Raw genomic sequence first — 16,118 nt, 5'->3', positions numbered from 1 at the left:
GTTTTACTGATCTTTATAAGACAATCACACCTGGATGTGGGTCATGTGATACTTGAGTTCAATGGCCAACACCTGGTGTACCTTCAGCAAACTTCTTAATACTTCTCACCTACATTAAAAACAGTATTAACCACATAAATATAAGACTAGAGTTGAGACAGATAGCATTAAGGGCATCTCTGAAAGCTGCTTACATGCTGGGAGCTTCTTGCTGCTGAACCCATGAAGAAGACGAGGGAGAAACATGATTAAGGGTAAACACAAAAAAGTCAAATACTCAAAAAGTTGTTGGATTTGAAGGGAAACTCAACGATTGCAGCCTTTGTTCTGACTTCATGGCTCATTCCTGGGGTTTTTTGGACAATGACTGCAGGAATGAGTCAAGTCACACGAGATAAAGATGTTTAAGTGACCCTGCTTCTGCAGCCGAGTGGGTCAACTTGATTATTTTAAGGGTTTCACATTGCCTCATTGTTGGCCAGACCTTGTAGGGCAGAAATCAGGGCAGGTCAGCATGTTGCAGAATCAAACCGGCGCTCAGACTGAGCAGCTGGCTGTGGTGTGCGGATGGAAATAATAACAACACCCCTGCGTGAGAAGCAGCCGTAACTTTGAAGTAAATATAACTGCTCATGTCTGACGTCGGGTCTGTCCAACAGACCGATTCTGGGAAGAGTTTTACTCCTTTTTCTAAAGAACTGCTGACTTTTTGTCAATACAGTGTTAAGATAGAGATCAGAAATAAAAAGATGGACTGAATCCTTGCAAAACACAACATTTCGGTGGTAGGGAGGCGGTGGTACTGGCACAGCGTCATCACCTGGAAGATCTATATCGTCCAGTCGTTTTTAAAACACACACCACATCCTGTGATGCAGTGATGACTGCCGCCCTCCAGAGATCACTCATGTCCACGAAAGAGGGATGGTTTGAGTATGAGTGAGTGAGCAGGATGAATTTTACACTCAGCGCGTCACTGCATCACCTCATCGTTTGAACTGTAGTGCCCTCTGGAGATGGAGACTCTCACGCACCTTCTGCCACCTTCTCACATCCGTACAGACCGACTTTTAATATATGTGGGTAAAAATAGGACCAGTTATCTTTAATTCTCCTATAACACACACATCCTCACTCTCCTCCTTTGAAACATACATTTTATTTGAATGTTAATGCTTTACGCTGTGAGGAAAATGCCCCATCCAGGTCATACTCAGATAGATAGATAGATAGATAGATAGATAATAAAGTGGAAAATAAGATCTAAGCTCAAAGCAGGATCACTATTTTTAACTCCAACCTGAGAAATGCCTCATTGAGACCAAGATAAGAGGCATACACAGACCCACAATCACTCAACAGTTAAATATCTTTGTGGCTTATTGACCTCTTGAGCCACTGAACCCACTGACCCACTGCACATTGGACCCAGCAGCCTGACTTTGTTTCCACAGATGCGTAAAAAGCTGAGTGGATGCAGGTACCAGGAGCTGCTGCTGCTGCTGCTGCTGGGGGTGGCAGGTGACACTTCCTTACCGGGCATATAGCGAGGCGCTGGTTTGTATGTACACAACACAGTGGTGTTATTGTAGCGGGGGTCCTTGCGTGAGTGCGCCCTTTCTTTAGCCTCATCAATTGAAAACCGGTCGTGAGCTAAGCTGATAGTTTGGCAGCGCGCCAGGCGGAGGGGACGGTGCTTTCAGTGGGGGAGCCTCGCCATCCCACCCCCCTCACACACACACACACACACACGGGTCGGAGCCTTTTAAATGTTCCCATAGACGCGCAGGGGGGGCTGAGGCTTTCCCACGTATCATAAAAGCCAGTGGGAAATTCATTTTTCCACTTTTTAAAAGGGTTTTAAAGCGCCCTCCTCATTCCCAAAGGCTCACGATCTGTTTGTTTATTTATCTATTTGTTTGAATCCGGTTATGCGACAAAGGTGCGAGCCGCATGACCTTCATACCAATCACTGAGCTGCTGGATATGTGCTACTGCTTGCGTCAGACTCGCACACACCCCAACAAGGGTTAAAACACGCGCAACGTGAGAAGCCTACTACGACTTCATTCAGCCCGTCGCCACGCCCTGCTAACGTAAAGAAACGGGGGCTTGACCAATAAGATCCACGATAGATCAGCCGATGATCAGATGACTGAAAAGGGGAAACTATTTAAAACTCTAATCACACGCTTGACGCTAGTTTATACATCTGCTTTGAGCGGTGCGTTTGAAAGACGCGCACCCAAAGAAAACGCACCACCGGCTCTGTTGCTCTTTGTCACCACTGGATCTAAACTCTGCCGACCCTCCGCGCCACCGGCAGCTATCCAAAAAAAAAAAAAAAGAAGATATTTTTATATATATTCCAGGAAGGTTTTAATTCCAACCACACTCGTCTGTGACTGAGAAATGAATCATAAAGCCCTTTTGCTGTGGATTTTCCTACAGTGTGCCGCTGCGCTCTTCTCGTCCGCTCTTGGGGAAAACGCTGTTCTTAAAGGTAAGAAACGGGCTTTGTGTCTATTGTTCATTCATTTCTATCATTTCTGTGTTTCCCCAGCCTCACGGGCAGGGAAAGTGTCAGACTCTCCAACACCGCGTCTGGAAAGTAGGGCAAACATGCGCTTTTGGGAGGATGTTGAATGGAAAATCCCAATAAGTCGGTTTCTACCTCGCATCGATCTGCTTTAATTAATCTGCATTTTTAAGGCTATTTGGGGCGAAATTACAAATGAGAGCAAGTGTGGCGGGCAGGGTGAGCCACAAAAACGGGGATGGATTTTCTTTTTTTCTTTACAAGACTGCGACGTGTCCTTTTCTGGGAGAGCAGCAGGAGTCTGGTCTGGAGACGCGCAACGCCACGTCTGTGTCAACTATTTGGAGAGATGTTCCGCTGAATCCGCGTTTTACCGCAGACCGGGCTCACCAGAGGTTTTTTACTACCCAGCTGAAGTCATTTTGGTCTGTGTGGCCCATTACCAAAGGGTGTTGGGTTCATGATTTAAATTCAGACCTGACGTCTGTGCCCCTGCGCGGAGGTATTAACCAAGTCTGGTATTAAACTCATGCAACCCCCTTCATCAAGAAGAGAGAGGGCGGATAAATGTCTTTAAAATAAGCTGTGCAGTCTTTAAATAACCAAACATTTCCATATTGTGTTTTTTTTCCCTTTTAATCTGTGTATAAACTGTCAGCATCCTCGTCCCTTATTGCGTCAGTGTTACCGTTTTAGCCTCCAGGCTGAGAGCACAGTGTGTTACAGTCGGATATAATTATATGAGCTCTGGCTGCAACTGTGTGAAAGAGAGGTTGAAACAGAAGAAGAAGGGTGGAGGTGGAGGTGGTGGTGGTGACATTTTGGCTCTGCGCCTGCGTGTATGTGCAACTTGCAGCCGGCCGGCTTTATTGTAGCAGCAGATGTTGGCTGCAAAAGCGCGTTGATTGGCTCACTCAGCCGCTCCCTGCCAGTGTAAGAGGCTGATTGGCTGGATGGTGTGTTTTGAAATTGACTCATCATTAGTAAGATTCTTATCTGTTTCCTTTTTAATTTAGAAATAAGCATTTCCTAATTTTCTTTCCCTCAGGTGAGGACAGCGAGCTGGATGAGCTGTCAACTGACAGCAGGGCTCTGGAGGGCACCGTCAAGTACAACATGAGGAAGAGTTTAGATCTGGAGCATGAGGGCTGCTACCTGCAGGCCGGCAAGAAGGAGTGTCTACAGGAGTGTGGCTTCAACGCCACAGCCAAGACCATCTTCATCATCCACGGCTGGACGGTACATGACTTAAAATACTGTAACCCCCCCCATATCTAGTGGCAGGCCTGCTCTCTCTCTCTGTCTGGGTCACTCTTGACAAACCCTCACCTCTCACACAGTGAAGTCTGTTGCAGTCTGCTTTTGATTGGTGGAATTTATCATGTGAATGTGAGAGATTGTGCAGCGAGAGGTCACCAGGTTAAAGGCGTCCGAATGAATGATTCCTGCTGTCTTTCTCGCAGATGAGTGGGATGTTCGAGAGCTGGATGCACAAGCTGGTCGCTGCGGTGATGCGGCGTGAAACGGACGCCAACGTTGTGGTGGTCGATTGGATAGCGATGGCCCAGCAGCTGTACCCGGATGCGGTCAACCACACCCACAACGTCGGCCTGGATATTGCCGCCATGCTCAACTGGCTTCAGGTAAAAACAAAACTTGTGAATTTATGATCCAATCATGCAAAAGGCCCCCTTTGTTGGTATTTCCTGTAATGGCACTCAACCGAAATACCCCTGTGCCCATGTTGCCACTCAGCCGTGACGTAGTTTGGTCTAATAAATCCGAGGTGTCTTTGGCATGTACATGAAGGGAGATTGACTGATTTATTATCATGTGATCTTTCTGAATGATTTATGACGAGTGTGTGTGATCTGAGCTTTCTTGGCAGAGCAGCTGAGAACCTGCTAATCCATAAAACCTGCCGCCCCTCTGTCTTTCCATTAGAGTGATTTAAGAGATCGCAGACTTTTGCGAGCATGACAGAACTGTCGAAAACATATTAGCCGAAGTGAGATGGTATGCTTAAAATCCATTTTGTTGGACGTTTTTATGAACTCCCCACGTCACCCTGAGGCACTCGCTCAATTTCTCTCTGGTATGTTGTCATCACAGCTCAGGATCTTCTTCAGATCAATGCTCTTCAGAGAATTTTAATAAGGATCATGATCCGTTTTGTACTGAGGCAAAGGCAACAATCGCCATTCAGCAGGACTGTCACAAAATTGGACCAGTGCACAAATGGCAAGTGAGGAGCGCTCCAGGCAGCCTGCCACGTAGTTGTAAACATAGACAAAGACTATTTCATGGAGACAAACTGAGACAGATGGTGGAGGCGCTGTTGCATGGAAGGGACTATCTGTAGATCCTGTCCCGGTTAACTGAGCTCGGCTCAGCTGCAGGCACGACGGATCATCGCTGGCTGGAATCCAGAATTTGTTGTGTGTGTGTGTGTGTGTTAGCGTTCCTGCTGGCAGCTGCTGATGTGAACTTTTTTTTCTGTTAACAGGACGAGCAGCAGCTTCCTCTGGAGAAAGTGCACCTCATTGGCTACAGCTTAGGCGCTCACGTCGCCGGCTACGCAGGAACGTTTGTACGCGGGACCATTGGCAGAATCACCGGTAAGTGATGGCAACTTGAATCGGCAATAGCCCTCCTTTTTTAAGGATGGTGCTGCTTCATTTTACTGACACTGTCTCATCTTTCATTTCCGATAGGTCTGGACCCTGCAGGGCCGATGTTTGAGGGTGTGGAGGAGCGGAAGCGCCTCTCCGCAGATGACGCAGACTTTGTGGATGTTCTGCACACGTACACTCGAGAGGCTTTGGGTGTCAGTATTGGCATCCAGCAGCCAATTGGGGACATTGATATCTACCCCAACGGTGGTGACGTGCAGCCCGGCTGTGCACTGGGTGACGTGTTGGCAGTGGCTGGAAGTAAGTTCTTAAGCACTGACTGTAGCTCCAACAACAACATACCAAGCCCTTTTGTCCGATGTCTGACAGTATACCCTCCTTTATTTTTCTCCAGATTTTATGGAGGTGATGAAGTGCGAGCACGAGCGTGCCGTGCACTTGTTTGTGGACTCCCTGATGAACAAGGACCACATGAGCTTTGCCTTCCAGTGCACCGGGCCCGATCGCTTCAAGAAGGGCATCTGCCTCAGCTGCCGCAAAAATCGCTGCAACAACATCGGCTACAACGCCAGGAAGATGCGCAAGAGGCGCAATAGTAAAATGTATCTGAAGACACGTGCTGACACTCCCTTCGGAGGTGAGTTTTAAGGCCATTGCCCGGAAATGCATTGCAATCAGTTATCTTTTACTACCATGTTCATAGTAAAACCAATTAGGTTCTTATCTCAAACCTCCATATCTACACCTTTTATGATCCCATAGTTGCTAGAGTAAACTACTACTGTACCAACGGGGGATCAAACATTAACTCTGTTGTATGTTTTCTTTTAAGGCTACCACTACCAGATGAAGATGCACGTGTTCAACAGGAAACAGGCAGACCATGCAGATCCCACCTTCCACGTCAAGCTGTACGGAGCCAATAACGACACGACGAACATATTTGTCGATGTGTAAGTGCAGACTCTAAATACTTCTGCAAAACTGCCTGTGATGGTGAGAAGTGCACAGACCGCTGTCCTATAAATATAGAAACTGGACTTTTTAAAATGCCAGACACATACGTCTGTGATGTACTCAGACTGGAGGAGGAGCTTAAGTAACTTTGACTTCAACGTTCTTTGTTTATCGTTCTTTGTCCAGCCATGAAGGAACTATCGGTCTGAACCTGACCAACACCTTCTTGGTGTTCACTGAGGATGAAATCGGTGACCTGCTGAAGATCCGTCTGAGCTGGGAAGGTGATTCTGAATCCTGGAACTCGGTCTGGAAGAACATCAAGAAGACGTTCTGGTCCTGGAACACCAAGCCTCCCAAACCTGTGCTGGAAGTCCGGCGGATTCGCGTGAAAGCTGGAGAAACGCAGAAGAAGTAAGTAGGAGCAGCAGTGAATAGACACCGCACCGTCTAGGATTTATTTCACTTGACAAAGATTAACAGAGATTTCTCCTTTTTGTTTTGTCGCAGGTTTACGTTCTGTGCCCAAGAACCTGGAAAAACTGAGATTTCTCCAGGGGAATCGGTAACTTTCGTGAAATGTCGTGATGGCTGGGAAGTGAAACCAAGAAAACGGTAGGAAACGTTACAATGTTGGATATCTTGCATGAAATGAGATTTTAATTGAACTGAAAACTAAGAAGAAGCTGTGTGTGATTCTTACTAAATGAAACTTGTTTCTGATTGGCAGGCTGCCCATGTAACAACTCAGCACTTCCAACAACCAATGCACCATCACCATGGGGGACCCAACATGGATCAGCGAGAAGCACCGGCTTCTCTTTATTTGAGCACTTTTCGTAGGAGGATTGATCAGCGCACGGTGCGAGGGGGCTTGACTGGACTCTTAAACTGCAACAGCAAGGTTTCCATTGGTTTCTGGAAACGAGGACTCTGGGGGTCCGGCCTACAAGACAGCTGGAAGATGACGCGCAGGCTGGCGGCGCGGGGCTGTCCCAACTGTGTTGAGATTGCCCGAGGAGTTACAGAACGTTCCTTTGTGTGGACTAGTGACTTAGAACACAGATCTGTGCCAGTGGACATACACCAGCAATTGTAGTCGCTGTACTGTAAATTTTTAAATATTTTTTTATTTATGAAAAAAAAATGGAAGCACTGCAAGACCAACGTTATTTATCAGATCACATCCCGTGATGAAGCATATGTTGAATGCATTTCTCCTTGATGCAGTATTTGTGTGTGTGAATGTTGTGCGTAAGTGTGTGTGTGTGTGTGTGGTCGTGTGTGTGGTCATGTGTGGGTGTTTGTGAACAAGTGTGCCTTTCTGCTGAGAGATTACTGATACACTGAACCAGTGAAGGAAACGCCTGATCTCATTGCACACGATCTTTTCTGAGGTTTTTGTGCAGAGTGTTACTGTTACTGTATGTGGCTTATTTTTGGGGGGGTGTCTTATGTACATAATGTAAATAACTTTTTGGAAAAATAAATTCACCTGTTATTTGTAGTAACTGTTTCCTGTCATTTTAAATGTTACAACTCTGAAAGACTTCTTGATGGTGATTTGCCTCGGTGAGAAAAAGGAACTTGAGGTTCTCCGACGTCTGTAAACTGTCACGTTTACTGGTGATCGTGGGGTACTTCCTTTTTAAATAGGCGACATGCAGGCTGTGTTTTGCAGCATGAGATTTTTTTTTTTACATCTCGCTCATTTAACAAATGCCCATACATGAGCATTTGAGGGCCCCGTAGGGCTCCAATTTGCGAAGTGACAGTCACTCGTGACCAGTGTGTAAGCAGCCAATACAAATTGCTTTTGTGAGCAGATACCTGAGCATCAATCAAGCTTACTGGGGTTTGTAACAGAAAACCTAAACATGCGGGTGTTATGCTCACAGTCTGCACAATAAAAAGAAACAAGGAAGCTTTTATTACATGCTAGCCTCTTTTATAACAATTTGTAGCAATTAACATGTATTAATCACTTTTTTAATCGGCTTTCCCCGTCTCTCTGTTGCCTGTACAAGCCTCTGGATGATTTGTTTAAGTTTATTGATGCTGCTGGATTTCTTTGCCTCTCTCCGCTCCGCTAACAGAGAGCTAACCTTTAGAAATGGAGTCCGCTAACATAAACTAATAACCCTTTAGAGATTTACAAGAATAAAAACAATTAAAATAGCTGCTTTTTTTAGGACGGTAACTTGTAAACACTGATTGTGCCAACTTGAAAATCTAATATATATGTCAGCTCTCACTGAACAGTAGCTCATTTATCCAACCTCAGTATTCCTCCCTCTAGACTGGAGAGCTTACGGATAAATACAGAGTTTCAACACTTTTTGGCTTAACTAGAAATCTACTAAGCAAGCACTGAGTTTTCACATTGTTCACCAGTAATCCTATCTTTCAACATAAAGTTCAAACCCTGTGCCACACTGGCTGGATTGTGAGTTTGTAATAAATCATGAATTCCAGCCGGCATTCCTGAGCTGTAATGACTCATTTGCATTTGTTGGTGCTTGAAGCAGTGAAGTGGCAGCACCCTGCTGAGCTTTTTTGTCCCGTTCATGTTCCACTTACACGTCATGCCAGAAAATCTGGATCGCGGCAAGTCCAGACAAATATTTTGTAGCACAACATCCGCTACCGTTTCTCAGAGAAATACCTGGAAGGTTTGTGATGTGACGGGTGTCGTCAAAGAATGCTACGCGTTACATCAGGTGGTTGTTGGTGACTGCAGCTGGAGGATCTCGTAAGCTTAAACGACTCGTGCATTTTACGTTTTGATTTCACCCGTGGGTTCCCTGGTTGTAATTATCTTCTGAATTCTGTTCTGCTGTATTTGCAGCAGTGACCCATTTTTCACAAAGACAGAAAACCTGCAGTAACCCCAACAAGCCTGTCTGCTGCTGAGAACATGGAGCTCTCGTGCCCCCTCAAGTAACCAACATACCACCCAGTGTTGGTTTGGTGACTCACTTCAGTTTCAGTCATGGAGTCATCTTAACTCTCTTGCCATCTGCCTCCCACATATAATAAACCACAACGTATTTAGTCACTGTCAGGCCAGTTAAGCCTCTTTTAAGTCTATAAGTGGAACTATAAAATAAATTATAACTGTGTCCTGCATTAGCCAGAACACACATGCCAAGTGTGTTGATACTGCGATACTAGCAGAGTGTTTTGAAAGCTCTTTGCAAGAAAATCTTAATTCAATTTGCTATTAGAGTTTGCTTATCACGTGTCTTCAATGTGTAACTTAGGTCAAGTGATAACAGGAGGTTATCATTTATGGGGGAAGATCTGCGTTTCTATTTAAGTACAGTCTGTGCCGTTGGTGACTTTGATCCCCTCCGTAATGTGACTCATTTTTGTTTGTTGTCTGATTACTTCCTCCATTCTTTGTATAAGTTGTTTCTGCCATTATTGTTAATGATTGATAAAAAATGTAGGGTAAGGTGTGTCCCCTTTTACAGGTTCATGCGGGAAAAAGTTTGAGAACCGCTACTTTAGATGACTGATAAAAGCGCATCCAATATATGGCCAGAAATTTAGTTTAAAACATCAACAGAGTGAAAAAACAACAGTGTTGACATTATGTCAAACATGTCTATGTACTGGGCTGCAGAGATGTCTACTTAAGTTAGCTTGCTAACCTGCTAGCCCCGGCCCGTCCTATCTCGTAATGCCACTTAGAGGCAAGAGACGATAGTCTGATAGCCCTTGTTGTTTCAGTTTGCAGATATATGCCAGCTGTTAGCATAAACAATGAGTACTCCTATTTCTATTTTCCTTATAACAGAGAAAAATACAACCGTACAGCTTCTGATTTCAAGTTTCTCTCGTCATTCAAACTGGACATAAATAAAATAAAACTCAACGAAAGATTCTCGGTTTGTCTTCCCACAATCTCTTCTGGTTTCTTGTCTGCTGCTGTTGTCCAACTGCCATGTCTGTTTAATCCAAGTTTGATGTCCATCTGTGTTCACTCTCAGGCCGCCAAATCCAGTTGAACTAACGTCCCCTGCCCATGTTGACTCCCCCTGCGATTTGTGTGGCTCAGGCAAACATCAGGGCTACTGGCTCCACGGCTATAAGGGGCTATGAGCAAATTAAGTACAGCTAGCAAAGAGCAGCACTTGTCAATTATTCCCCCAAGTCAACATTTTTGTCAACATTTTCTGCTGAGAGTGGCTAGCTTAGCTTAGCATAAAGACTGGAAATAGGGGAAACAGCTTGCCTGGCTCTGTCTGAGGTAACAAAATCCACCTACCAGAAGTGTAAAAAACTTCAGTTTACCTTCGTACGGGTATTGATGGGATCAAAACCTAATGTACTATAGAACAAAGGCGGGTGGGAGTGCTTTCTGGTACTAGGAAGCTCTGCTGAGTAAAACCCAGCGCAGGTCTTTGTACATCAATCCACATTCCACATGTTAGAGGGTCCCGGGCTTTAATGGGCGGTTGTCCAGAACATTCGGGGAACCTGCTTCTCAGAAGTGGCCCTGCGATGGAAAGAATGCAACAATGAATCACTTGCAGGTAGTAAGAAGAAAAAAAGTCCCATTTATCTCACTGATATGCATCTTTCTAGGTGATTTTGTGTTATAATTAGAGCAATTACGTGTTTTTAACTAGAAATGACTCATTTACTTGAATATATCTTTATTGGGATTTTGAGTTGTTGCAGTCTGCTGGATATTTTTGTTTAAAGGCACAATCCAAGATCAAAATGTGAACAAAAGGTTTAAAACCCACTATTGGTCACTTCATTACAAAGACTACAGTCAGATGAAACTAAGTCCAAGTTTCTGGATGTTTCTTTATATTTCTAAAACAATTTACAATTTACCACTAACACTGGTCAGATTTGTATTAATAGGATTACACTGTAAGCTAAAATCATCTTAACTGCACTGAATAACCGTTGCTACATGATTCATCCTGATAAAAGAGAAAATTGAAGGGAAACTCCGCTCACACACAAAAAGTGTAAACTGAAACCCACAAACTAATCTGACTGTAGGTTCACTTTCAGTGAAAGGGGAAGGAGAACTGTTGCTTTAGGGTGTCATGTCTTTGATGATCTTCAGCACTACTGAGAAGAGGCACCGCTGTTACTACCTCTGAAGTCGAGTCACATGATCGAACGAGCTCATGAAAGACAAACTTTACTAGCATTTGCACGTTCGACAAATTGTGCATGTCCTGTGGAGACGGAAAAATACACTTGTATAAGTTTGCAGATCTAAATGTTTTGGTTTCGAGGTCCTTCATGCAGTGTCTCTGTCATTGCTTCCAGATCGTTTGGCGCAGCACGCCACGAGCAGTGCTGTGTTGCTGGTTGCCACGGTGCCACGTGCCTCGCAGATTAAAGGGTGTCGGTGCACACATCACCACATGTTGGGATGTTGGCTCAAGCGCCACATCGGCCCATGCCCTGCGGTCAGCAGCAAAGAGCGGGTGGGGGAGGCCACCTCACATGATCCCCGGCAGTCACTGCACGCACCGATTGTAAGTCAGAGAAGAACCACTTGAGGGATGTTCTCGCAACGTTTCATGACAGCGGCCACAGTGGAAACACTTTGAGCAGAGCCGGCTGTTGACCTCCAAACACCCGCTGCATGTACTGTACTCAGTGTGATGCCATCTGAACGGCTGTGGCATGCCAGTCAGAGTCTGGCCAGAGTTGAAAGTGTTGAGGTCACATGGACTCTCTCTGTTTCCAAGTAAGACGTCCTCCAAATTTCCTAGGAATGCGAGAGGAGAGAGAGACGAGGTGGACCCGACTTTTGTTTTCAGGGAATATGTTCTTACATAGGATTATTTGAACAAATAATCCGCTGGATATTTGATCTGAGAGTCGTGTTTTTGTTGAAGACATGTTGTGATAATAAAAGGTTGGAGCAGTGGAGAGGTTGAACTGGATAAACCAGGCATTTGATATTCTTTGCTTTTTCCCTGACAACACCAACATTTTGTTTCTCTTGTGATAGTAAAGAAGCCAAACTCACTGCATCATCGGTTTAGTTTGATATCAGTCTGTGCTTTGAGCGCCAATCAAATATTTTTGTCTTGACAAGATTAACAATTAAGTTAAGACTTTGAGACAATCACTGCCCTCTGCATCTTTCAACCATCCAACCTGACCACCCGGACCACCCCAAGAGAAGGAAGATGGCCATGCTAATCCAGCTTGGATTTAAAGGCTGCTCCTGGCTACTGTCCAATCGCAGGGAAGTGAAATCGACGAAATGCGACAGCAGCAGGAAAATCCGAGACTGCTGTGCCCACTTTTTTACCGGATCACTGCAGTCAGAGCGCAGGACGCCGGCAGTGACGAGGAGAGGTGGATTCTGTGTTTACGTCATTGATGCTTGGTGCTGAAACGCGGTCAACATTGATGGAGAGTGTTCACCTGATTTCAAACTTTTAATGCAAAGCTGTCGACCATATTATCATCACCAACTTGTTTAAAAAATCCTGGACGCAAATTTTAAAAAATACACTACAGAGTTATTTTCTGGGTGTTTACATCTTAGTGTGTTAGCTAACAATCATCTGCATTTCAGTGCGAAACCAGCCTGCAGATGATCCACAATCAACAGCTATTGTAAACTTTGAAAGAGAAGCAACCTGTTCTACATAGTTTCCAAAATACCTCCCTGTCACTTTTACTGCCGTGCCCTTGGACACGGCCCCTTGTTGCATATGTTGGGGATGTTGTGACGTAAGAGGAACAGGAACAGTGCTCGCATGCAAGAGAACAGTGTTGTTGCCGAGGAGAAGGTGCACAGGTCACGTTGAGTTTTATAGCGAGCCGATCATAAATCTGCCAGCCAGAATGAACGTCCAATCAGGGATCATCTCGTGCTTTGAAGTCTATGTTTATGTTTTGACAGGGCTCACTATGTTTGTATACAGGCGGTTATAATTACACTGTCACCTGGTCTCTGTACTGTAAATGTGAGTGTTGTTTGGCGTGTGAGGGCAGGCAATTTTTCCGCTGGCCCCCTTAGCTCCTATTGGTGCACACGTCAACACTTGACACGGCGTCCCAGGTGTCACATTTGTTTCCCTGTACTCGTCGTGTGGGATCAGTGTTGTGATACACAATGTTGTGACTGCCTCAGCGGTGCGTCAGCTGTTGTTTAAGTCATGAAGTCATCTTTTATGACTTCCAAGGAGGAATTCCCGAGGTCAAGTTCACAATGAGAGGTCTGAGGTGAAATGTGCTTTACCTTTTGGTACAATTAAGGTGACCGAGGTCATAAAAACAAATTGATATCAATGTTCTGTTCCGTTATCTACAGTTTTGGGTCTGGTGCGTATGTTTGGATTATAAGGTTCTAATTAAAGAAGCGTTTACCAGAATAAAAGCTAATCTTATCTTTAAGATAAGATTTCTGGGGGCGATGTGTGTGATATTGCTGTTATGACTAGCCCAGATGTGCTTTGGCTCTGTGTTGATGTTGAATGTTTAATTCTGGGATATCACTAATTGAAATACAGTCATCTCTACTGGCCTTTCAAAAACACAAGCAGAAATGTTGACATGTGGTTTTTGCACAGTATCTCTCATTATGCCTGCAGACCAAGCAGAAGCGTAAATGTCATGACCTTTATATGACAGTTTGCTTGTGGGTGAAGTCTTGTCTTGCTATTTTTGTCTATAAGTTTGTGATGTTCTGTAAATCAACGAGCAGTTGCTCTGCAAAGGGCCAAAAACAGCTGGCATAGTCTGACTCACCCGATGTAGACTCAGTATACGCCTGCCATTGGCCAGCTATATCTGCAATCCCCTCAGCTATCTGCATGTTAACGGTTTTAAAACCCCCGTCTCTACGGGAAACAACAACAACGATCTCCGTGGTAGCAACCCTACAAGCTGAAAATGGCAAGTTACCCGAATCCAATCTGGTCGCTGTGGGTATGAACCGAAACAAGCTGGCAGCTGACACCTTTTGTTTTGTAAGGTTTTCCTCTCTATGTGCAAAACTAGTTCCCTCGACGATATGTAGTTGCTAGCACGGAGGTTGTAGTGGTTTCCATAGCGACAGGGATTTTGAAAACGGTAACACACAGAAAGACGAAGGGATGAGAGCAGGCCCGATGCCAGGCTTATACCAACATTCAGTGATGCAATGTAACAAAGGAAATTTACTCAAGTACTGTACTATTTTGAGGTACTTGTATTGTACTTTAAGTATTTCTATCTGGAGCTTCTTGATGCCATAGCCCACCGCTGGTATTTGATTTTCTTTACTTTTACTTTAACTAAGTATGACCTTTGGGTACTTTTTTTTACAACAGACTAGAATATTTACGACGACTGACATATAAAATGAATAAAAACTTAAATAAACAACAAGAATGAACTTGTTAACCGACAGAGTCAAGAAGTCTTTACTCTCTGTTTCCTCAACAAGTGAAAGTAGATTGGATTTCAGTTTAATTTCAGAGAGATCTCTGACTACATTTGTAGCTGACTCATTTTTAACATTTTGGCACAATGAACAATGAGTAATTCAATCGAGATTAACTGGAATGATTCTTTGAAACCATGCTGTTGAGGATGACTTTCTCAAGGAAATGAGTATACTCATTTACTGCCTCTGATTGGCCATAAATCACGTAGGGGGAGAATGACCCGGTCGGGCCACAGGTTGTGTTCCTGACATACAGCTCCTACGCAGCTGGACCTCTGCCTGGCTGATCTGCCCACTCGCTGCTGTCCTCAGGGTCTCCGGGAGTTGCTGTATCATACCGTATCCAATCATGACCACACCCCCTATCATGCAGTGCAGACAGAAGCACAACTGGAGAGACTGGTGAGCCAATGGTGGAGGAGCTGGCCATCCGGTAAACCCAGTTGACCCAGTCAGCTGTTAGCTTGAATCGGTCATTGAATTTCCTCAATTAAAGTTGACAGTTATCGGCTGTAACTGAATGTCACATATTTGCCAGGACTTTTGCTTAGAAATGTCAAATGGTAACGACAGAATGATCCTTTAAACGGGCCCTTTGACAGCGTTCACACGTAGGATGATGGGCTATGCTGTGGGAAAACACTGACTACAAACAGAAACCGCAGTACATAAAATTTCAGCACTTCCATCTGAAACCACTTAACTGTGTGGGAACTGGGTCTTGATTTGACAGTGCTCTACTTTCGCGCACACTTGTTGTTTGCCTAGACGTAGAGCACCGAGGGTTATTCTCGATGGAGAAGATGTTTTGGTTCTTCTTACGACCGGCTTCAGGAAGAGTTTGATTTACCAACTGGCTTCACTAGTAGCGCTCTCCATACTGTGGATCTGATTGGATAAGGTTAGCATGTGATAGATAGAGGTATTCTATCGATATATAGAAGTTTTCTTTGAAACAGTTCCTGGGTGACTTCCCTGATGGGTCTGTGTAACAAACCATCGGATGTGCCAAGTTTTATAACATGAAACTCCCCATAAAACTAGTGATTCTGTCACATTTGTGCACAGATTAAATAAATGAGACACAAAGTGTTAATTACTGAGCCTTGGACAAGTAAATGTATTTTTTTTTCTTTTGTGAGAGCAAGGCCGGCTGTTTCCCCCAGCTTACAATCTTTAAGCGATGCTAAAGTCACAGTTTCAGCTTAATGTAGGGTGACCAGATCCCAACGAACCACATGTGGGACAAATAGTATGCTTGTGTGGGACAATGCAGGACATGTGAATATAACATTTTCATATAATGTCCACTTAATTTGAAAAATAAACATTTCTATTCTGCCCCTTACCTCGTAACATATGCTGGTTATCTCAGCTGCTGTGTTTATCATACTCCACCTACATCCTGATGGGCGTAGCGTGTGAAGCAAAGACAGAGACAGAGACAGAGACAGAGACAGGTGTGCATGTACTTTTACCCACGTTTTCTGATTTTGATTGACATACAGCAGACACACACACCTTCTTGCTTTCTCCTCGCAGCCATTGGATCAAAGTCAGA

General features: G+C 44.5%; 1 protein-coding gene across 1 annotated transcript; it reads left to right on the top strand.

Moving 5' to 3' along the window:
* The first annotated feature begins 2,195 nt into the window (after positions 1 to 2,195).
* Positions 2,196 to 7,636, top strand: lipg (lipase, endothelial). Its single transcript, XM_084359858.1, has 10 exons — positions 2,196 to 2,503; positions 3,588 to 3,778; positions 4,003 to 4,182; positions 5,046 to 5,157; positions 5,254 to 5,472; positions 5,567 to 5,809; positions 6,005 to 6,125; positions 6,316 to 6,543; positions 6,640 to 6,744; positions 6,860 to 7,636. Exons 1-10 carry the CDS (start codon positions 2,413 to 2,415, stop codon positions 6,870 to 6,872), a joined length of 1,503 nt encoding a protein of 500 aa, XP_084215984.1. The 5' UTR covers positions 2,196 to 2,412; the 3' UTR covers positions 6,873 to 7,636.
* Positions 7,637 to 16,118: the final 8,482 nt, after the last annotated feature.

This window comes from Pagrus pagrus, assembly GCF_965226575.1.
Source record: "Pagrus pagrus genome assembly, chromosome: 8".
In the NCBI taxonomy this organism is placed as follows: domain Eukaryota; kingdom Metazoa; phylum Chordata; class Actinopteri; order Spariformes; family Sparidae; genus Pagrus; species Pagrus pagrus.
The sequence above is the reverse complement of the archived record's forward strand: the minus strand, read 5'-3'. Positions and strand labels throughout refer to the sequence as shown.

Coding starts and splice junctions, on each gene's coding strand:
- lipg (XM_084359858.1), top strand. CDS start 2,413: ATGAATCATAAAGCCCTTTTGCTGTGGATTTTCCTACAGTGTGCCGCT. Junction 5,810..6,004: donor TGCTGACACTCCCTTCGGAG/GTGAGTTTTAAG, acceptor TTTTCTTTTAAG/GCTACCACTACCAGATGAAG. Junction 6,126..6,315: donor ACGAACATATTTGTCGATGT/GTAAGTGCAGAC, acceptor TTCTTTGTCCAG/CCATGAAGGAACTATCGGTC.